The 21715-nt window shown below is 50.1% G+C and overlaps 3 protein-coding genes across 8 annotated transcripts in view; 2 read left to right on the top strand and 1 right to left on the bottom strand.

Annotated features, from left to right (window-relative positions):
• SMTNL1 (smoothelin like 1) overlaps positions 1-2345 on the top strand; it is a 208942-nt gene extending 206597 nt beyond the window's left edge. For 4 of the 5 annotated variants that reach the window (XM_059709336.1, XM_059709333.1, XM_059709334.1 and 1 more), the window contains exon 8: positions 2062-2345. In XM_059709336.1, the coding sequence (XP_059565319.1) occupies positions 2062-2206 (145 nt within the window). In that variant the 3' untranslated portion in view covers positions 2207-2345. The remainder of the gene's footprint in view (positions 1-2061) is intronic. The other variant, XM_059709337.1, reaches the window with a different exon arrangement.
• A 1561-nt stretch (positions 2346-3906) lies between these two features.
• On the bottom strand, positions 3907-14661 carry UBE2L6 (ubiquitin conjugating enzyme E2 L6). 2 transcript variants are annotated; one of them, XM_059709340.1, is made up of 6 exons: positions 14310-14661; positions 11925-12165; positions 10978-11073; positions 10146-10256; positions 6430-6616; positions 3907-5040 (listed from the first exon to the last, which is right to left on the bottom strand). In XM_059709340.1, exons 5-6 carry the CDS (start codon positions 6551-6553, stop codon positions 4889-4891), a joined length of 276 nt encoding a protein of 91 aa, XP_059565323.1. In that variant the 5' UTR covers positions 6554-6616; positions 10146-10256; positions 10978-11073; positions 11925-12165; positions 14310-14661; the 3' UTR covers positions 3907-4888. The 2 variants fall into 2 exon arrangements, with proteins under 2 accessions (XP_059565323.1, XP_059565322.1); XM_059709339.1 differs by lacking the exons at positions 10146-10256; positions 11925-12165 and having other exon boundaries at positions 14310-14613.
• The window catches only part of SERPING1 (serpin family G member 1), a 20551-nt gene continuing 12911 nt past the window's right edge, over positions 14076-21715 (top strand). Inside the window, exon 1 of the mRNA XM_059709329.1 lies at positions 14076-14217. The gene's annotated coding sequence lies outside the window, so the exon portion shown is untranslated. The remainder of the gene's footprint in view (positions 14218-21715) is intronic.

The following is a 21715-nucleotide window of genomic DNA, read 5'->3' as shown; positions in this document are numbered from 1 at the left end:
TCCCAAGATGGTCCCTGAAGTATAGGGCCTAGGGCACCCAGTGTGCCATTGGAGACCACCGACTTGAGGTCCGGAAGATTCCTTCCAGTTCCACATTATCCCGCCAAGGGAAGGGATGCATGCCTGGGGGGAGGGGGCTCAGGGCTCAGAAACACCTTTAAGGATGATGACAAGACACATGGATGGAGAGGGCTATCTGCCAGGCGTGCTAAGTGCTTTTCTTGGTTTATTCTGTTCCAGCCTCACAGCACCCCAGAGGGGATACAAGTAGAGATGTTTCGTGACATCCCGGGGTGGGACAGGAGGGCTGTGGCAGAACTGGGACTGGAAAGTAAACTCATAGTCAGGACTGAGGGCTCCAAGTGAGCTCAGAAGGGAGTGCAGCTCCGGCCTGGCCAGGTGTCCCTGGCCTGTGGGGCACGAGGCATTGCCCTCCGCTGGCAGCCGCCTCGCCTTGATTCCACGCCAGGCAGAGCCACAGGAAGGCAGAAGGAGGCTCAGTAATGATGATGGCTGACAGGAGGCATCAGACAGCAGTATGAAGGGGAGGATGAGCTAGGGACCATGGAGAATGGAGGATGAGGTGCCGAGTGTGAATCCTGCCTCCTTCCTCCTTAGCTCTGACACTCTCGGCAGCTGACTTAACCACCCTTATGGGTTAGAGTGAAGATTAAATGTGCCAACTAAGATGGCCCCTCCTCTGATTCCTGTGAAGTCCCGACAGAGGGGAGCAGCCAGTGCCAAAGCCCCCACTGGGCTCAGTCAGCTGTGCTGCTGGAGGAGCCTGGCCCCCAGCTCCTGTGTAGGGAGACCCACACCCAGAAGCCGAGGTCACTGCATCGGTTACAGGGAGCCGGTCCCATTCTTCGAAATCCTCCCACCTGCGCTCCTCCCCCGGCACCCAGGCCAGGCCGGCTTGGGTTTCGGCCCAGCTGTCTCAGCCCCAAGGGAGGCTTTCTGCTGGGACCCTGGTTTCTCCTACTGCCAGCAGCCACGTGGTTTGGCAGGCTGGGGCCTTGGAGGCCCCGCTTCAGGGCACGGATGCCAGAGGCGTCAGGCCAGCCTGGGGTTGAGTCCCAGCCATCTCACTCACTTCAACCTTGGGCAAATCACCAAAGTGCTCTGCGTGTCCAGTTCCTCTTCTGCTGGCTGAGGACGGAGGGGAGGTGTAAATGAGACAGTTCAAGGGGAAACACTTGATAAAGCGCCTGGCCCCTGGTAGCAAGGCCCCAATGGTGGTTAGCTCTGATTATCAGCCTTCGCAAAGCCAGGAGTGGCACGTTGCCCCAAAGGGCAGCTGGGAAGATAGAAAAAGAGGACTAACCTCCATGCAGTCCCTCACACACATCAAGCACACCTGCCTCAGGGCCTTTGCACGTGCTATTCTGCTGCCTGGAATCCTCGTCCAAGATATGGACATGATTTACTCTCCTTAAGAGACCTTCCCTGAGCACCCTTTCAAAAATACTGTCAACACAGGAACATTCCCTGCCTCCTTCCTGGCCTTATTTTCTTCCACAGCACCTCTCACCACCGGATGAGCCATCTATTTCATGTGTTTGATTACTGTCTGTGTTCTGCCACGAGAATGTCAGTTAACATGAGAGCAGGGAAGTTTGGGTTTTGTTCAGTGCTGAACTCCCTCAGCAAATACAGGGAGACAGAATGAAGATGGAGATGGCTCAGCTATAAGCCATCATTCTAGCTAGGACTGGGGTTCTGTCCTTGAAACTCTTCCGGAGGGGCTTGGCTTTCCAGGGGACAGATACGGGAGCATGTGGGAGGGGTGGGTTAACGCAGACCTGGAGACCAGAGGGTCCCGTTCCACGTGAGGCCACAGTGCAATGAAAACGTGGGCTCCGGAAGCAGACCAAGCTGGGTGTCAGTTTTGACTCCGTCAGGGCCTCAGCTTCCTCATCTGTGCAATGGGATAGTTGGCCTAGATGACTCCCACCTCCAACACACAATTCGTCCCTGCTGGGCTGCCCCCGCCCCTTCCCCTAGCTCCCATGTTCTTCACCTTGGCTCTGGTCCTCACCCCACCCCTCCTCTGCCTCTCAGGAAACTGGCCGACTGTGCCCAGCTGCTGGAGGTGGATGACATGGTGCGGCTGGCAGTGCCCGACTCCAAGTGCGTCTATACCTACATCCAGGAGCTGTATCGCTGCCTAGTGCAGAAGGGACTGGTGAAGACCAAGAAGAAATGAGGAGCTGACCGACCCTGTGGGCAGGGCGCCCAGCTGACCAGCCACGGCCCAAGGCTCCCTTCTGCTCCAGAGACCAGAGCCGGGTTGGGCAAAGGCAGGTGGTACCAGTCTTAACTGCATTAAAGGTACTTTTGTAAAATCCTGTCTGGCCCTCAGTGCTCCCTCCCTATCCCAGCCAGGAACCTGTCTCTCTCTGGGATAATGAACCCTGGCTGCCAGGGTTCCTCTGCTGACATTTACTCACCTGACACAATCTTTTCTCCCTCTTTTTTTTTTTTTAAAGATTTTTAAATTGACTTTTGGAGAGAGAGGAAAGGGGGATGGGGCGGGGGGGGGGGAACATCGATATGAGAGTGAAATACCGATTGGCTGCCTCCTGCACGCCCATTCGGGGGGATCGAGCCTGCAACCGGACATGTACCGACTGGGAATCAAACCAGCAACCTTTTGGTATATAGAACGATGCCCAACCAACTGAGCCACACCGGCCAGGGCTGACACAATCTTTTCTACCAGCATGAATGGCATTTGGGAAAGGACAATGGCCTGGGTCCCACCACTAACCAACTGTGTGACCTTGGGCCAATGAGCTAGCGTCTCTGAACCTATTCACCATCTGATTGTGGACAAAAGAAGTTCAAACCTCATGGAGGCGTTGTGAGGGTTAAAGGAAATAATTAAATGAGCAAAAGCCTTGCCTGGTGCCTGTCACATATACGTTCAGTAAGTGGTGGCCAAGAGTAAAAACAAATCCTACACTTCTGGCCTTTGGTGGCACTTCTCCTGTCTCTTCCCTCTCTCCACACTTCTCCCGATTAGAGAATTCCAGGGCAGGGCTGGAATAGAAGATGCTCTAGAAATCTCACCCCAAGTAGGCTAGTGGGGCCTACAGTGAGGCCCCTGACTCAAAGATACCCCACATTTCTGTCTCTTAAAAGCAGATGGTTTTCCTGTAACTCAGAACCATCACACCCAGAAGGTTCTCCTTCCAGTTCAGTTAATCCCTCCGACTCTGCCTGAAGTTGTGGCTTGTTTTTGTTTTTCCATTGCTCATTAGAGAGGAACTGCTGAGCTGATGACAGTGTCCTGCTAACAGTCCTGTCTGGCTTTATCAGCCACTGGGGAATGCTGTGCTGGTAACAGCCCACGAAAAACACAGAGACAAAAGCCAGCCAGCTTGGCACCGAGGCAGGAGGTGACCTGGCAAGCCACTCTGTGCCCTGTGCCGCTGCTGCCTCATCTATGAAATGAGGACATTCCCCTGTGGAGGTGTTGGTGGCCCTCTGGCCAGGATGGCCTAGTCCCTCGTGGCCCCACAATATTTCGGGTTCCTCCCAGCTTGAGCCCATCAGTTCATGGGAAGTAGGGTCCCACCTTTTATAAGACAGCAGCTAACTCCCAGCCTCCTCTTCTCCTGATGAAACCGCCCCATCCCCTCAGCGAACACTGAGCCAGACTCCACACGTCATCTGAGACTTTTTTTTTTTTTAATATATTTTATTGATTTTTTACAGAGAGGAAGGGAGAGAGATAGAGAGTTAGAAACATCGATGAGAGAGAGACATCAATCAGCTGCCTCCTGCACATCTCTTACTGGGGATGTGCCCGCAACCCAGGTACATGCCCTTGACCGGAATCGAACCTGGGATCTTTCAGTCCGCAGGCCGACGCTCTATCCACTGAGCCAAACCGGTTTCGGCCATCTGAGACTTTAATGGCTGGAAAAACACACGGTTTCCGTGACTCCCTCTTGACTGGAAGCTGAAGGGGCCGCTCCTCCCAGCCTGAAGCCTGGCCCCAACCTAATGGGATTGCAAGTGGTTTGGAAACAGTGTAGTCAGATTTCTGGGACAGAGATCAGATTCTTCACTTAGTGTTTCATCAGTGGAAAAGAAAAGGTTTAGCACTTAAATCTGCACAGCCCGGCTGATCATATAATCAACAAACCACCCAATTGCAAGGGACTCCCTTCGATGTGCCCCGCCTCCCGCCTCCACTCCCCCAGATGCCTGGGTCCCTGAGGTTTTCTGGTGGCCTGCCGGGCTCATTTCCTGCCAGCTGGCCTGGAAGGTGATCTTTAAGATGGAGCCACTAGTAGCAGCTGGCCTGTGACTCTGCAAACCTTAACTGCCTGGCTCTGGGGCACAGAAAGGAAGTAGGAAAGCACACAGCACTATCTTGGGGAGCTGCTCAGGGGATTCGATGACGTTATGCGTGAAGCTCTCTGCATAGTGCCAAAAGTGCTTAATGAAGCGATTGGATTGTCATTACTGGGCCAACCCCCTCAACTGTCCTTTAGGGCACTGAGCCCTGGAAAGGAGTGGAGGCTTCACCAAGGTGCACAGATAGAGAGCAGCAGGTATCCCACGTGTAAGAACAGAGGCAGGAGCAGGTATCTCAGGGCACATCCCTTCTATCCAACAACAGACTCCACTGAGACCCACAATTTTTATCTCTTCTCTTTGGGCTTCTCTAACTCAAAATCAGCCCCATAACCCCATGCGTGAACCTGGAACTGGGTCCACACATACCACACACACAACTAACGGCTAACAACCTAAGAAAGGAACAAACACAGAAAAACTGAGCAGGACATGGGCCACCAAGGGGCTCTGGCCCCAGTCCATGTTGTGTGTCTGCCATCACAGGGACAGGACCCGGTGCAGAGGGCCAGAACCAGAGCTAGGAGGGCCGGGGCTCTCCAAACTTGAGGGTGAACTCTTCGGCTCTCCTGTGGAACTGCTCAGAGTCCAGTGTTAGCAGGTCAGCAAGCTCCAGGCGCACGGGCTCCCCCAGGTCCGGATTATTCACCAGCACGCTGAGGGCCTCCAAGACTGGGGAGAGAGGCCAGAGCAGGACATTGAGGACGGAGAGAAAAATCCTGGGAAGGGTCCGATGGCTGCCCACTCCCAGGTCCCCCTGAAACTCCATGCCCACTCCCTGGAGAAGCCCCAAGAAGGTCCCACCTCTCAGGATGACTCCCTAACCAAACTGAATTGCCCCCCCCCCCACCCCCCACCCCCATTCCCAGCTGACGATGCCGAAAGCTCTGACTGGTTCTATCAGTGGTTCCCAAACTATGTTCCGTGATGAGATACGTGGGGTGTCTGGGTCCCACTCCCTTTTCAACAAGAACCACTTCATTTTCCTCTGTTTGATATTAAGGTTCCAAACAAACTTTTATTTGGGAAAAGGGGTTCTGAGGCTAAAGACTGAGAACCACTACTGCCTGGTGGTTGATCTTGCACAGATGCCTTTGGGAACCCGGTGAAGGCAGGGGCCCGGCTCCCCAGGCACGTGCACATGCGCACAAACATGGAGCTCTGAGATAAGAGTGCTTCACGGGTCCCTGAAGGTCATCCGAGAAGCACTCCCCACCCGCCTCCACCCAGGACCCTCCTTGCGGGGGTTAAGAACTGAGATAGTCCAGAGGCAGGAGAGATCGCACATTGACTAGAGCCAACAGCCACATGTGCTTATCTCGTTTTAAATGAATAAGAATGAACTACAACTAGGAACTCAGTTCCTCAGCCGCACTGGCCACATTTCAAGCGCTCAATAGCCACACTGTGGCTAGTGACTGCGGAACTGGGCAGTGCACACAACATTCCCGTCACTGCAGAAAGACCTGCTGGATGGCGCCCAGCTCGGCAGCCAAGCCCGGCTGCGCATCCCAGCGCTGCTGCTGGCCAGCTGAATAGACTCAGTGCCAGGCCTGAGGCAAGTGCTCCACCTCTCGGTGCCTCAGTGTGCTCATCTACTAAATGGGGCTAAGGGCAGCACTCTCTTGGGGAGCTGCTCAGGGGATTCGATGACATTATGCGTGAAGCTCTCTGCACAGTGCCAAAAGTGCTTAATGAGGCGATTGGATTGTCATTACTGGGCCAACCCCCGCAATTGTTCTTTAGGGCACTGAGCCCTGGAAAGGAGTGGAGGCTTCTCCACAGATAGAGGGCAGCGGCCTTCTTATCCCAAGCCTGTCCCTCTATAGCTCAGCGGCTACTCTCTCCCGTGACCCACAGACACGTTGTTGTCACACCTGCCCACGTGTAAGAACAGAGGCAGGAGCAGGTATCTCAGGGCACATCCCTTCTATCCAACAACAGACTCCATGGAGACCCACAATTTTTATCTCTTCTCTTTGGGCTTCTCTAACTCAAAATCAGCCCCATAACCCCCTCTCCAGCATGGGCCCCCCTCCCTGGAGGCAGAGCCCAGCCCACCTTGGTAGGTCTTGGTAGAAGGCTTCCAGTTCTCATTGCTGATGATGGGCAGGCACACCTGGCCATTAATGCCCACAGTGGGGTGGTAGATCTTGGTTGTGAACGTCACTGTGGGGGGTCTCATTGGATATTCCTCGGGGAAGTTGATGCGCAGGTTGAAGGCCCGTAGGTTGTAAGGTGGCTTCTCCTGTGTAAGAAAAGGAGTGAAGCCCTGTTCCGAGGCAGGGCTGCTCTGAAAGGATCATTTTCCTCCTCGGGCCTTGGTCTGGTTTCCCCCTTCCCTGCCCCCACCCCAGGGTCCAAGGCAGCCTCTACTCCATTCCCAGAAAGAATCATGAATGGCGACAGGCGGCACCTGCATTCATTTGGCAACTGAGCCCTGGGTTAGTGGAATCACAAAAGAACTCTGACCTGGGGGGGGTCACAAGCCGGACCCTGCTTTCGCTGGGTGGCCCGGGCCAGCGCCTCCCATCTCTAGGCCTCAGTTTCCTCATTTGAAAAGTGGGTAAAGTTTGACTAACTGAGCTCTAAGAACCATCTCATCTTTTTTTTTTTTTGTACAGATAATTAACCGTTCCCCAGATTTATTGAGAAATAATTGGCACACACCATTATATCAGTTTGAGGTGTACAGCCTGTAGATTTACATATGTTGTGAAATAATTACCATAACAGAACCAGCTAACGCTTATCTTCTCATATAGATACAAGAAAAAGAGAAAAGAAAAAACTGTTTCTCCTTGTGATGAGAACTGTTAGGATCTTCTCTCTCTTTTTTAAAATATATTTTTATTGATTTCAGAGAGAAAGGGAGAGGGAGGAAAACGATAGTGATGAGAGAGAATCATTGACCGGCTGCCTCCTGCAAGCCCCACACTGGGGATCGAGCCTACAACCCAGGCAATGTGCCCTTGACCGGAATCGAACCTGGGACCCTTCAGTCCGCAGGCCCACGCTCTATCCACTGAGCCAACCCAGCCAGGGCAGCATCTACTCTCTTAAAACAACCTTCCTATAGATCTACAGTAGTGTTAGCTATGATCATCACATTATATATTTCATCCCTAGCATGTATTTACCTTATAACTGGAAATTTGCATCTTTTGACCACTTTCCTTCATCTCCCCCTCCCTCCACCCTCTCTCTGCCTCTGATAACCACAGTCTGATCTCTATTTCTGGGAGTTTGGGGGTTTTCTATTTTTACTTATTTTTTTTAGATTCCTCATTGATGTGAAATCATACAGTATCTTTCTCCGTCTACTTTCAAGGTTCATCCATGTTGCTGCAAATGGTCATCTCAGTTTTAAAGCCTTCCTGAGAATTACGGGAGAGAAGGACACACGTCCTTTGTTTAGGAGCTTTTAGCAAATACAGGGGAACACCATGGTTGGAGGGGCTGAAATGGAGAAAGTGAGGAAACCGTAAAACCCAGGGGACTGCAGATGTAAAATGGGCAGCCACTGTGGAAAGCTGTACAGTTGTGTGTGTGGTATGTGTGGACCCAGTTCCAGGTTCACCGGGCCACAGGTGTGCTTTCCTACTTCCTTTCTGTGCCCCAGAGCCAGGCAGTTTAGGTTTGCAGAATCACAGGCAAAAATTTAAACAGAATTACCGTATGATCCAACAATTCCACTTCTGGGGATATACTCAAAAGAAGTGAAAGCAAGGACTCAAACAGGTATTTGTACACCCGCATTCACAGCTGCGTTATGCATTGCGTGGAAACAACCCAAACGTCCATCTACGAATGAATGCTTAAGCAAAATGTGGCGTGAACATACAATGGAATATTACTCAACCTTAAAAAGGAAAGGAATTCAGCCTGGCTGGTGTTGCTCAGTGATTGTCGACCCATGAACCAGGAGGTCACACAGTTCAACAGTTCAATTCCCAATCAGGGCACATGCCTGGATTGCGGGATTGATGGGGGGTGGGGTGGGGGGGGGGGGCGTGCAAGAGCAGCCGATCAATGATTCTCTTCCTCTCTCTCTCTCTCTCTCTCTCTCTCTCTCTCTCTCTCCCCCCCCCCCTTCCTCTCTGAAATCAATAAAAAACATATTTTAAGAAGGAAGGAAATTCTGACACATGCCACACCATGGATGAACTCTGAAGACATTATGCTCAGTGAAATATGCTACACAAAAAAAGAACACACTTTGGCCCTGGCCGGCTTGGCTCAGTGGATAGAGCGTCGGCCTGCGGACTGAAGGGTCCCGGGTTCGATTCCGGCCAAGGGCACATGCCTGGGTTGCGGGCTCGTTCCCCAGTGGGGGGTGTGCAGGAGGCAGCCAATCAATGATTCTCTCTCATCATTGATGTTTCTATCTCTCTCTCCTTCTCCCTTCCTCTCTGAAATCAATAAAGAAATATATTTAAAAAAAAAAAAAAAAAAGAACACACTTTGAATGATTCCACTTTTGTGGGAGATCTAGAATAGCCAAATTCATTGATATAAATTAGAAAGTTAGCAGGGACTGGAGGAAAGGAGGAATGGGGAGTTGGTGCCTCATGGAGTCTGGGGAAGAGAAAAGAGCTCTGGAGATGGATGGTGGTGCTGGTTGAACAAGAATGTGAATAGACTCAGTGCCACTGAACTGCAAACATGACAATGGCCTAAGATGGTAAATACTGTTATGTGTATTTTATCGTGACTTAAAAGAAAGAAAGAATACAGTGGCTAGAGAGACCGAGGGATGGAAGCTGCTGGGACCCAGTAGGAAATCCTCCAGAGTTTGAGCAACATGAAGGCTTACCTGAGCACCTACTCTGTGCTGCCCTGTGCTATGGGCTTGGCACACATTAGGCCGTGTAGCAGGCTGTAGGGGTTGCATGGACTTTGGAGCCACACTGTCTGGGTGTGAATCTTGGCTCTGCTCCTCACTAGCTGCGTGACCTTAGGTAAGTAACTTAACTTCTCTGTGCTTCCATATGGGAATAATAATACTCTTCTTCATAGGGCTTCTGTGAGGATTAAATGGGTTAACTTATGCTACGGACTTAGAACAGGGCCTAGCACATGGCAAGCACTACGTTTGTGTCAACTGTTATAAGTATTATGAAAACTCATGACTATCAGCATCTCCAATTCCATATGAGGAAACTCAAGTTCAATGCATGTAAGTAACTTGCCCAGGCCCACAGTGGCAGGGCTGGGATGGGAACCCAGAGCAGTGAACTCTATTTCCACACATGAGCACTGCGCTACACCCCGAGACAGAAGGAACCCCAGAACTTCGGTGACCCCAGGCCAGGCTGCTGCCAAAGCTCCAGACCTTTCAGAACCTTTGCTACTGAGAAGACAGGACAAGGACAGAATGACATACACATTTAAGCACAGTCAGGGTTTTAAGAGAACTCCTCTGCCTTAGCAGAAGGCAAAACAGAAGCCACAATGGTCCTGGATGTGTCTGAAATAAGAGATGAGGCAACTACTGGGCAGATGCAATGTGTCAGCATTTATGTTCCTGAATAACAAGAAAGGGCTGGGGCCAGGAAGCAGAGACAAGGCGAAGGGTGTGGCCTCACAGAAGGCTGAATGACTTCTGCATCTTATCTGTGAGCTTTGAAAACTGGGCAACACTACTCCATGTAATTAGGCACGAACACTGCTGGAGAATGGCCTCCTGAAGAACGTATTCTCCGCCCAACTGACTCACTTTTGTGTCCATTACCTCTGACCCCTTCAGGACACTGATGAAATGCGCTTTCTTTTACCGATGCCACTTGTGTAGATGCCAGCTTCACCGTCCGCCTTGATATAACTAATGTCTGGAGAACACTCTGAGGTTGGCATAATTTGGGGAACTACTCTTTACCCTCGATCAACTGTGGGAAACAGGAAGTTTATATCTAGCCCCTGACAAAGGTCCAAGAATCTTTTCTTTTCTTAAGAATAAAATCTTGCCGAAACCGGTTTGGCTCAGTGGATAGAGCGTCGGCCTGCGGACTGAAAGGTCCCAGGTTCGATTCCGGTCAAGGGCATGTACCTGGGTTGCGGGCACATCCCCAGTAGGAGATGTGCAGGAGGCAGCTAATCGATGTTTCTCTTTCATCGATGTTTCTGACTCTCTATCTCTCTCCCTTCCTCTCTGTAAAAAATCAATAAAATATATATTTAAAAAAAAAAAAAGAATAAAATCTTACCATTTGCGACAGCTGGGATGAACTAAAGCAGGGGTCCTCAAACTTTTTAAACGGGGGGCCAGTTCACTGTCCCTCAGACCGTTGGAGGGCCGGACTATAGTTGAACAAATTCCTATGCACACTGCACATATCTTATTTTGAAGTAAAAAAACAAAACGGGAACAAATACAATATTTGTATTTGCCTGTGGCCCGCAGGCCGTAGTTTGAGGACCCCTGAGCTAAAGGGTATCTACCTCCACCTCGGAAGCAATCAATCCAGAGGGAGACCCCGCTACCAATGGCAGAGGCAGTACAAAAGGGGCTCCAAGGCAGGGAAAATTCTTGCCCAGTCCTAACCATCCCTGCCCAGGCCCCTGGCCTAAGTCACCCGAACCCAGGACCAGGGTCCCCGGGACACTCACGGGCAGAAGGAGAGCGTGCCACACCAGGACATCCGCGTCATCGCTGGACAGGTTCCGCAGGTACTGGGGGAGATTCTTCTGAAGATCCTCCAGCTCCTGAGGGGGGAGGGGGGGCAGCTGGCTTCGTCTCCCCTACCTCAGCCACCTCCCCCTGCCCAGCACAAGCTGTCCCAGTCCCGAACGGGGCAGAAGCCGGCAAAGTCAGAGCTCCCATGCAGTGAGCACTCGGTATGTGCCAGGCCGGTGCTACGCGCTTTCAGTGACGGCCCGTGTTAGCCTCACACAGCTCTGCAGGTGCCGGGGAAGGGAAAATGAAGGTCACTGCTTCCAGGTGTTAGAACTTGGGAGTCAACTCTCTTAGGAGTCGTTTCTCCTAAAACCAAGGCACTTAACCTCCATCCTCTAGTCCAGTGGTTCTTGCAGCGACCCTTTAAGACAGTTCCTGTTATTAAAGGACCCCCAACCATAAAATGATTTTCGTGGCTACTTCATAACTGTAATTTTGCTACTGTTATGAATCGTCATGGAAATATCTGATATGCAGGATGTACTTTCATTGTTACAAATGGAACATAATTAAAGCACAGTGATTAATCACAAAAGCAATATGTAATTATATATGTGTTTTCCGATGGTCTTAGGCGACCCCTGTGAAAGGGTCGTTCGACCCCCAAAGGGGTCGCGACCCACAGGTTGAGAACCGCTGCTCTAGTCCTTTTCCTAGAGAGTCACAAGACCCCAATACCCTCCCTCCCTCTGGCCCTGCCTAGCCTCCACTCGTGTCCAGCGTGACAGTGTGTCCTGACATGCTCACAGCAGCAGAGACATCAATCACCCTGTGCCTGGCAGACTCCTCCATCCCAGGGTGAGGGAGGAAGGTGACTCAGACCATAGCAAAGCAGAAGTCTACACGCCATGCAGAGAAACAAGGGACAGGAGTGACTCACCTTCCTAGCAACGTGGCCCAGTCACCTGGACATCGCTGAATTCTCCCAGCAGCCCTTCCTGGGCAGCCTCTGCTAACACCTGACTAAGACAGAGCCCAGTCCTCAAGAACTTCACTGGAGCAATGGAGGACCCAGGGGTGTGGTGATGTGGACAGTAACGAGGAAGGAGAGGAGGGGACAGCAGGAAGGCTTTGCAGAAGGTGACACTGAGCTGGATCATGGGGAATTAAAGGAGCCCATCCTGCAGAGAAGGGGAGAGGCACCAAGGCAGACGGCCCAGTCAGAGCAATGTGTCTCCTGCAAGGTTAACGGTTTCCATGGTCAAGTGCAATGGGAAACACTGGGCTAAGCAGATTTCTCTACGGCAGGACTTCCCAAGTCTTTGGTATGCTATTGTGTGTCATGAACCTCCAAGCTGTGAGCCCACGACATACAGTGCTTCTCAATCTTATTTGACCAAGGAGCCCCCTCCCTTTCGGGGTTCATCCTGTGGGACAACAGACCTTTGGTGGGGGGAACAATTTAAAGATTAAAAGACATTCAAGGGCAGGTCGTATCCTCTGGAACACAGAATGGAGGATGCTACTGGCACTTAGTGGGCAGAGGCCAGGGATGCTCATTAACATCCTACAAAATATTATCTAGCCCACAATGTCAATGTGGCAAGGCTGAGAGACAGACCCTGGTGTAAACAAAAGCAGAGAGAAAGCTTCCCACAGCCCCTCCACGAGGAGGGGTCCCTTAGCACTGTGGACCAGCTGAACTTCATCTGCCCCCCAATATATAAACACACCCGTTCCCCATTTCCTAGGTTTCAGCCCATACTCCATCTCTGTTCATGCCAACAAACTACTTCTGTCCAAAGTATCTGACCCTCATTTATCATGTACCCCAAACCAGAAGCATCCGCTATCCAGGTCCTAGTTCCAATATAATCTGTGACTCTTTGGAAACAATGAAGGCCAAGGTTGAACAGAGAAGCTGTGGGATAGACATTTCCTTGAACACTCTTCTAGGTGAGTTCTGCCAAAACTTCCCCCAAGCCCGAGGATGTGGAAACCCAAGCAAGGACACACAGCTCTTTCCTGAGGCCTGTAAGGAAATTACCAGACTCAGAGGAACAGAAAACGAAAGCAGAGAGGCCCCTGAAAGAAGCTGCGGGTTGGAGCCCCATCCACCTGGACTCAAATCCCAGCCCCTCCACTCCCTACTGGATGACCCTGACAACCAAGTGATTCTGAGCCTCAATTTCCTCATCTGTAAAATGGGGGTAAGTGACAATTAGATGAAATGACTAATGTGTAAACTGCTTGGCACCCAATGGTGCCAGTGGGGTAAACACCAAATACAGCTCCTAGCTCTTTCCCACTCGGCTGGAAGACCCTCTGCCCAACCCTGAGATCTCAGTTCTGGGCTGTGTCTGCTCCAGGTGCCCCAATCTGAGACCGCCTTCCTCTCAACGGCTGAGGGTAGCAAGCACCACCACCACCACCACCCCCTCGTGACCCTCCTCAAGCCTGTCCCCCACTCTGCACATTCGAGGGGCACTTCTGAGAAGGGCAGAGTCTGGGGGATGTCAGACCCACTTCACCAGGGTTGCTCTTCCTTCCCCTTCTATCTCCTGGCTCCACCCAGTCCTGAAAACACCCTGGGATTCCCCACCTCCTGGGGGAAATCCTCTGTTCTCCATCCTTCCAGACCTCATTTCAAATTGTGTCCCCGACTGGAAAGATTTTTGCTCATCTCTGCACAGGAACCAGCACATAGTAGGTATTCCACATTTGTAGAACGAATGAATGCACACTCTTACACTCCAGGACACCTTCCAGATCCGCTTTGATAGCTTTTCCTCCTGAAAATACCCAGGGAAGTTTGTTCCCAACGTCTACCCGGCACTCCTAACTTCTACTCAGCACCCCCGACATCTCGGGACTCTGGTGATGTAGGTACCAAATTAGGAGGCGGGTCCCGGGCTAGTCCAAGGCAAGGAAGGACCTTTTCCTGGTTATATCTCTGTTCGAGCCCACCCCACCCCCACCCCCACCTGGCTCCTGGAACCCTTCAGCACCTGAGACGCAAACAACCGTTATCACAAGTTTCTGGCAGGTGAAAAGAAACTGAAACCAGTTTGCGGAGAGCCAGCTAATCCCCATCTTCGTTACGGCTCACGGAGCCGGCGGCACGAAATATCCTTCCGCTCCCAGACCTCCAGCGCCGACCCCTCTCGCAGCCCCTTACTCCTCCGGGAGGGGCGGGGTACAGGGTTCAGCAGCCCGGGAACCTGCACGAACAGGTGCGCGCGGGAAGCCCGGGGAGGGACGGCGGGCAGAGGGACTGGGGGCGGCGAGGGGAGCCGTGAGAAAGGGGCCACCGACGTGCGCTTACCTTCGCCACCCGCTTGCACGCCGTCATCTCGGGACCGAGTGTGGGCTCCGGTGACTGCAGCGACAGTGACCCCGAGGCCCCCGCCTCCGGAAGCCCCGCCCACGCTCCGCTCTCCCGCGCGCCCCGCGCAGGCTGGGGGACCGTGGGTACCTGCTCCCCGCCGACTCCGCTGATAACGGGAGGCCGCCGAGGGCAGGAGACGGCCGGCCCGGGCCCGGGCGCTGTGGGCTGGATCCCTGGAACTCGCGCCCTTTGTCCGGAGAGCGGCGGGCCTGGGAGCGCGCGGCGTGACTAGACCCTGGCGTCCCACTGGGGGGCGCCGTGCACCAGGCGGCGAGCGCTCCGGGGCGCGGGGCTGGGGTCCGCCCATCCGGGTCCTGGTTCCACTCCGCTGTCGGACGCCGCGCCCGGGCTCCCCGGGCTCCCCTGGCTCCCCCAGCTCCCCGCCGCTCCAAACACATCCTCGCCCCAAGTCTTTGCAAGGTGCTGGTTCTGCAAACGCAGCTCCCGACAGCTCGCTCGGCGGCCTCCACCCTCAAACCGCTGCCCCGAGCCCCCCTAGCGAATTTTTGGAGCCCCCTGGACACGTCATTTCCCTTTTCTGGGCCCCTTGCCCCATCTCTAAAAAGGGGTGGGGCACAGCATGCACTATATGCCCTCCAAAGGCCCTGCCCAGGCAGTTGAGATCCTTTGTGCGGTCTAACCTGCGATGGCGCAATTGAGGGTCGGTTCTCCCTGGTGACGGCGTGGTGAAGAGCGCCGCAAGGGGCGCTGTTGGAGCCATTCGCTCTTGCTTTGGGTCCTTTATTAGATTTAATATTTAGTTAAGTGCCTGCTGTGTGTCGATTGGGAAAACAGTGGGTGGGGGCGGCCCCAAGACGGACTTCAGGAACCACCCTTATTTTACCACCGATCTATTACAACCTGCGGGCCTACTGTGTGCCTCCCCAAGGGGGCAGGAGCGTTAAGAGCAGAGACCCATTCCCAGCCTGGAGCTGACGCCACCCTAGAAGAGCAGTCTCTGGGCACGGAGCAGCACCTGGGGAAGAATGCCCTAGTAATAATGAGACCCCTTGGGAGGACTGAACCCACTGTCCTTGCCCCCACCGCTTACAGTCCAGCTGAGGAGGAAATGAGCATGCTTTGAGCTCCTATTTTGAGTTCTGTGCCCACCACCTCACAGGGTTTTTATCTAAGTGTCTTGGAACCGAATTGCTTTTCTGGGCCGATGTACGATGTATTTGCAGAACGATTAATTGTTCAATTCAGTAAACTTTAACTCGGCTTCCTCTACATGCCAGAAATGAATTGGACACTGGCCACAATCTAGGTAGAGATGAGGGAACCCGGGCGTTTCATCCTACCTCTGGTCATTCGTCTCAGTTAACATGCATTTACTACTGAGTGTCGCAGGGCCCTGACCTTTAGGGAACAGCGCGAGGAGAAAGTGGGGTCCTTGCCCTTGAGGGAAAGAATTCAGCCCCTGCGTTTTTAATGCAAAGTGGTACGCGGGAGGATATAGGGAGCCACCTGGTGCTGTGGGAGCCTGGAGTAGGGGTCACCTGATGCAACCTCAGAGAGGGGCAAGGTTTCCTGGAAGACATAAAAACCCAAGTGCATTGCAACACATGGGGAGTTCGCTAGAGTAAGAACATGGGATTGAGTGTGTTCCCAGAAGAGAGAGCAGAGTAAGAAAAGGTGTGGTCACAGGGCCTGTGGAAACTGAAAGCAGTTCCATAATGTGGAGCAAAGTCTGCCCAACGTTCTGCGGCGCGCCTTCCTTTCTCACCCAGAAACCCCACATCCCCGAAGTGAATTGAATTTAGTCATGGATTTAACCCAGCCGCCCCATCCCGAGATGGACTCTCACCGCCCATACAGCTGGGAGGCCCACGTGCGTGGCCTTGTCCTTACACAATGCAGACCTTTGTGTGTGCGCGCCAGAAAGAGCTCCAAGGAGAACCTGGATTCTAGTTCCACCTGGGCCCCCAGTGCAGCATGGCCTTGGGTGGGCTGTGGAACCTCCCACCTCCTTCCCAGGACCACAGTGAGGCTAAGCTCACAGAAGTGGAGGAACTTTGAAAATTATAACTCCCAGGTACAAATAATCAGGATTCAATCCCAGCTCGACTATTATCTGAAAAACCTTGGGCAAATTCCTTAGCCTATCTGTGCCTCCATTTCCTCATCTGTAAAATGGGGCTCTTAACATTGGGTGTAAGGAGTAATGAACTGATGTTTGGACAATAAGTGATTATATAATCATCTATAATAATAAAAGGGTAATAATAATCTAGTAATAATAAAAGGGTAATAAACCGGATGTCCTTCTGGACGAAGCCGGAGGCCGGAAGGAAGCCCGGGTCCCAGCTGCCAGAGGGAAGCCGGTGCCGGCAGCCAGGGGAAGGAAGGCCTACTCTTGCATAAATTTCATGCATCAGGCCTTTAGTAATACAATATTCACCTTCATATGCCTGCAACATGTCTGGAAGATACAAGATCCTGTGATGGCCCCTGGGGAGGGTAACTAGGTGACTATGTATGGGAAGGGAAGGAAAAATTTTCACTATAAACCCCATTTCCTTTTAAATTATATTTTATTATATAAAGACATTTTATAGCCTGATATGAAAAACAAAGCAATTATAGTAAGTACTACAAAGGCAAAGGACATGAACATTTGATCAAAGAGAAAACGTAGCCGAAACCGGTTTGGCTCAGTGGATAGAGCATCGGCCTGCGGACTGAAAGGTCCCAGGTTCGATTCCGGTCAAGGGCATGTACCTGGGTTGCAAGCATATCCCCAGTAGGAGATGTGCAGGAGGCAGCTGATCGATGTTTCTCTCTCATCGATGTTTCCAACTCTCTATCTCTCTCCCTTCCTCTCTGTAAAAACTCAATAAAAAATATATTAAAAAAAAAAAGAGAGAAAACGTAACTACTAAAATAAATACAAAGTATTTAACCTCATTAATAATCAAGAAAATAATTGGGATACCATTGCTTGCTTATTTAATGCACAAGATTAATAGCAATTTCTACTTCTATTTTTCTAAATGTACTCAAATTTTCTATTTTTAGTAATAAAAATTTGAGTTATTTAAAAAAACATAGAAAGTATGAAAACTTCTGCTAATGTGGAAATCATAAAAAGCATAAAAATGAATCAACACTTGTATGGGCAGCAAAGCTCAGATCCCTGGAAACCAATTCCTTTTGTCTTGGTTTCTGAGTTTTATTACGGGATTGTCCGTAAAGAGAAGGCTGATCATGGTTTACACTATGACAATCTCCCAAGCACAAAGATACACATAGACATATCTATTTATGCATATTATTGTATGTAAGTTTTTTCTTCAGGTAGACTATGATTCCAGGAAAGGACTCCTTCAGAATCACTCCCTACAGAGGACTCCTATGATTCCATTTGCTGAGAAGGTCCCATTAAGTTCTCCCCATATGGGTCTCAACCCGTAAGAATGCCCTTGATATTGAATTGGATGAAGATCTACTTCAGTGCTGCCTGCAAGACAGCAGTGTCCTAGGCTTTTTGTAGCTGGCTCCTTGGAGAATCTGAGGTGGGTCCTGCCCTTTAGACACAGCCAAAACGACATTTTTCTGATTTAATGCAGATCAGAGTGTATCTCCTGCTTGCTCAGACCATAGCCTGGAGGTAGCTCACACAAAGCTCAGGCTGGAGCAGCACCAGGGCAACCACCCCAAATCAAATAATCATGTTAGAATGACTAAGTTAGGAGGCTGAACTTAAATCTGATAGCTTTGTTCAGCATATTTCTTTTTGTTTTGTTTTCATAATATCGTAAGTTTTACTGAACAAAAAGGTCCAACATAGCAGAGCCTAAATTTATGAGGCGAAAGCACTCTGAAACCTGAACTTTGCTAAATAATCTGTATAAAAGCAATTGTATGGAAAACAGTATACAAGCAGGAAAAGTAATACAAGTTTTATCTGAACTAACAGTTTAATCAAATGGACAAATTTGGTTGTCCATTTATTAAGATGTAGCCCTTCTCTATTTCAATTCAGTAGGACTCTATAGACTCTCTTCTCTGGTACTGAAATCCTCGTGGCGTCTATTTCATAGGTACCTTCATTCCAGGCTGCATTCTGACTTTCAGGGGCCCTGGTCACTTTTACCTCGGGTGGCCCCTTCTTCGATTAAAAATTACATTTTACTGCCCAGCTGACGTGGCTCAGTGATTGAACATTGACCTATGAACCAGGAGGGCACATGCGCAGGTTGAATACTTGATTCCCAGTGCGGGGCGTGCAGGAGGCAGACCATCAATGATTCTCTCTCATCATTGATGTTTCTCTCTCTCCCTCTCTGAAATCAATACAAATATATTTTTTAAAGTTACATGTTGTTATTGCATTAGTACAAGTAAGAATATAATCCAGATCTGATTCATTATTACATTTATTGTTTCTTCTGTTAATTTCTTAAAAATTAAAATTAAAGTATTTTCATAAACCCCTAAAAGTACCCTGGGCTCAAGGCCCTGTGTCTGGTCGGCCCAGATTCATTCTATTAATAGTGAGGGCTACTGATTTTCCATTTACAGAGATGTCAAGTTTCCTTTTTATATAAGTGTATTCAAGTAAACAAAACAAGTCCATTAAACAATATTGTAGTAGTCAGCTCGAGCCACCACAGCAAAATGCCATCGACTGGGTGATTTAAATAATATAAAGTTATCTTCTTACCGTTGTAGAGGCTGGAGCGCTGAGATCAGGATGCCAGCATAGTGTTCTGGGGCGGTCCCTCTTCCTGGCTTGCAGACGCCCTTGGCCTCTTCACTTTGTGTCCTCACACGGAGTATGTATCTGTGGGTTTCGCTCTCTTTCTCTCTCTCCATATAAAGCCAAGTCCTGTTGGATCAGGGTCCCACCCTTATGACCTCAGTTAAACTTAATTACCTCCTAAAAGCTCTCTCTCCAGATACAAGCTGCAGATTAAGGCTTCAACATACGAATTTGGGGGGACACAATTCAGTGCAATACAAATATGAAAGAACATATAGTATAGGGGTGTGTGAGATAAAGCAAATACGAAAGCCATTCATTTTACAGATGACTGAGGTCTAGGAATAGAAAGCCTCAAGGAGCCAAGATTGGAATTCCTACTCATTCTGGGTCCTTCAGGACACCTGGGCTCCTCCAGCACCCTCCCAGGAAGGGGATGAGCCATCCCTGCCCCATGGCCTTTGACCTGCCCAGAGAGTCAGGACTTGGCCCGCAGCCTGCTCTTGCCAAGCCCTGCGTCCTGGGGAGTCAGCTCCCCAGAGGAGCTAAGCAGAACTGCATTTTGTTTTCATCAGAACGCTACCAAAGAAAAACACAAATAGACAAGACAATACGCATGAAGAAGTGCTCAATCTCATGAGTAATCAACGAAATAAAAATTAAGGCCATAATGAGACATTAATAGATTGGCTAAAAGTTTACATGACAACCCCAGGTGTTGGGAGAATTTGATGGAATAGTAACTTTTTGTTTTAAACATCTCTTATTTGTCCCATTGCTGAGGGAAGGATTCCTGCCTTATAGTTAGGGGGATGGCTGAACCCATGGCACCTAACACTGGATGGATAACAGCTGGTGATTGCTCACATATGCTCCCATCCTGAAGGGGGAGGACATCACATGCCACACAGGGCCACCCGGAGTTGCACTCAGGAACAGAGCGAGCAACCAGGGGCTCTGGGGCTTGGCGTTTCTAGTACAAAGAGGATGCGGTGCCCCCTGGTTCCCATGGGAGGATATACTATGTGGTTGACTTGTTTGAATAATTCCAAAACCCACTACTCAGAGTAAGTAGGAACTCTGCCTGGTCTCCTTGATAAGGAGAGTTATTTGGCTACAGGACCTGATCTGAGGAAGCAGAGTGGGGAGGGGACTTGAAGTTGGGCCATTCACGTTTCTCCTCGTTTTACCAGCTGTCAAAGCAGCACATTAATAGTGAGCCTTCAGTTTAGGTCTGTATTAGGGTTATCCAGAAAAACAGAACCAACAGGGGTGTGTGTGTGTGTGTGTGTGTGTGTGTGTGTGTGTGTGTGTGTGTACATCCATATATACACGTACATGTATAAATCAGTGGACATTGAATAAAGCAGATTGCCCTCTATAATGTGGATGGGCCTCACCCCAATTAGTTGAAGGCCTTACTAGAAAAAATGCTTACCTTTGTCTTTCTTGATAGATAGATAGATAGATAGATAGATAGATAGCAGATAAAGATAGATATAGGTATAGATATAGAATCTCAAAACAAAATCCAAAACAAGAACTTACCATCTGAAGAGGACTAAATTTACAGCTGAGTAAATAGTCCAAACCTGGGTTTTCTAGCCAAAGAGGTGGCAACAGAGAGTCGGAGGCAAAGGTCAAAGACAGAAATGTGGCCGGGAAGCCAGGTAAGCGGCTGAGCGAGAAGTGTAAGAGCCGGCAGACAAGAGGGAGCCTTTGGGAGCCAGTGTGCAGCTAGGGGCCTGGGGTCCCCCCAAATGGGTCTCAGTGTGAGATCAAAGAAACAGGTTGTGATACCAACCACACATGGACCACTATGCAGCTGTTAGGAAGAATGAGATAGAACAATGCCCCGACACTTAATTAAGAAAAGGAATATGGAAGAGTAATAATTATGTGTTTGGAAAAGATGTATAAAATTATGTATTTTTATACTCAAAGAGGAGGTCTGGAAAAACACTGTGCCGGGCCAGCTCAGCCAAGGGTTCGGTGAGCCTGAGGGGGTGCGGCGCAGGATTTAGAAAAGACAGACATAGAGAATAAGCTGGGTCTAGGACCTAGGTGGATCTCCTGTGCCTGGCTAAGGCCACAGAGAGGGAACCAGACAGCAAGCTGAACCTTTATTTTATAGCCAGAGGTAAACAAGGTAGTGGTCACCATAGTTACAGTGTTCTTGTGAGTTTCACTTGTTTTGGCAGTACTTGCTGCAGCTCCCACAGCCCATTAGCTACCCAGATAGGATCTAGGGAGCCATAAGGTCAAGCCTAATTATATTAAGAGGGCTGTGCCCTCTAAGCTGGGACTTGTTTGTGGCTTTGAGGACAGGTCAGTCCCAGGCTTAACCCTATAGCCACTCCCTACACTTACAAGTGTTACCAGCAGTTGTATCTGCAATATCTTTTCATTTTATAAATGTCTGGGTTGTCTGAAAATTTTTACAAAATATATACATGATATTGCAGTGACAACTTTGACAGAGTAATATAAAAATTCCTTAGAACAGAAGAAATGAGCCCATTAAAACACCCGTAAAGACTCATCCCTTGTTTCTGTCTACCCAGAAAAGTTCTCTATTCCTTGGCCTTCCAGGATCTTCAAATACATGTGAGTTTGAGGTTCTGGGTGTTTGTATCTG

The sequence above is a fragment of the Myotis daubentonii genome, chromosome 9 (genome assembly GCF_963259705.1).
Source record: "Myotis daubentonii chromosome 9, mMyoDau2.1, whole genome shotgun sequence".
NCBI classification, from domain to species: Eukaryota; Metazoa; Chordata; class Mammalia; order Chiroptera; family Vespertilionidae; genus Myotis; species Myotis daubentonii.
The sequence above is the reverse complement of the archived record's forward strand: the minus strand, read 5'-3'. Positions and strand labels throughout refer to the sequence as shown.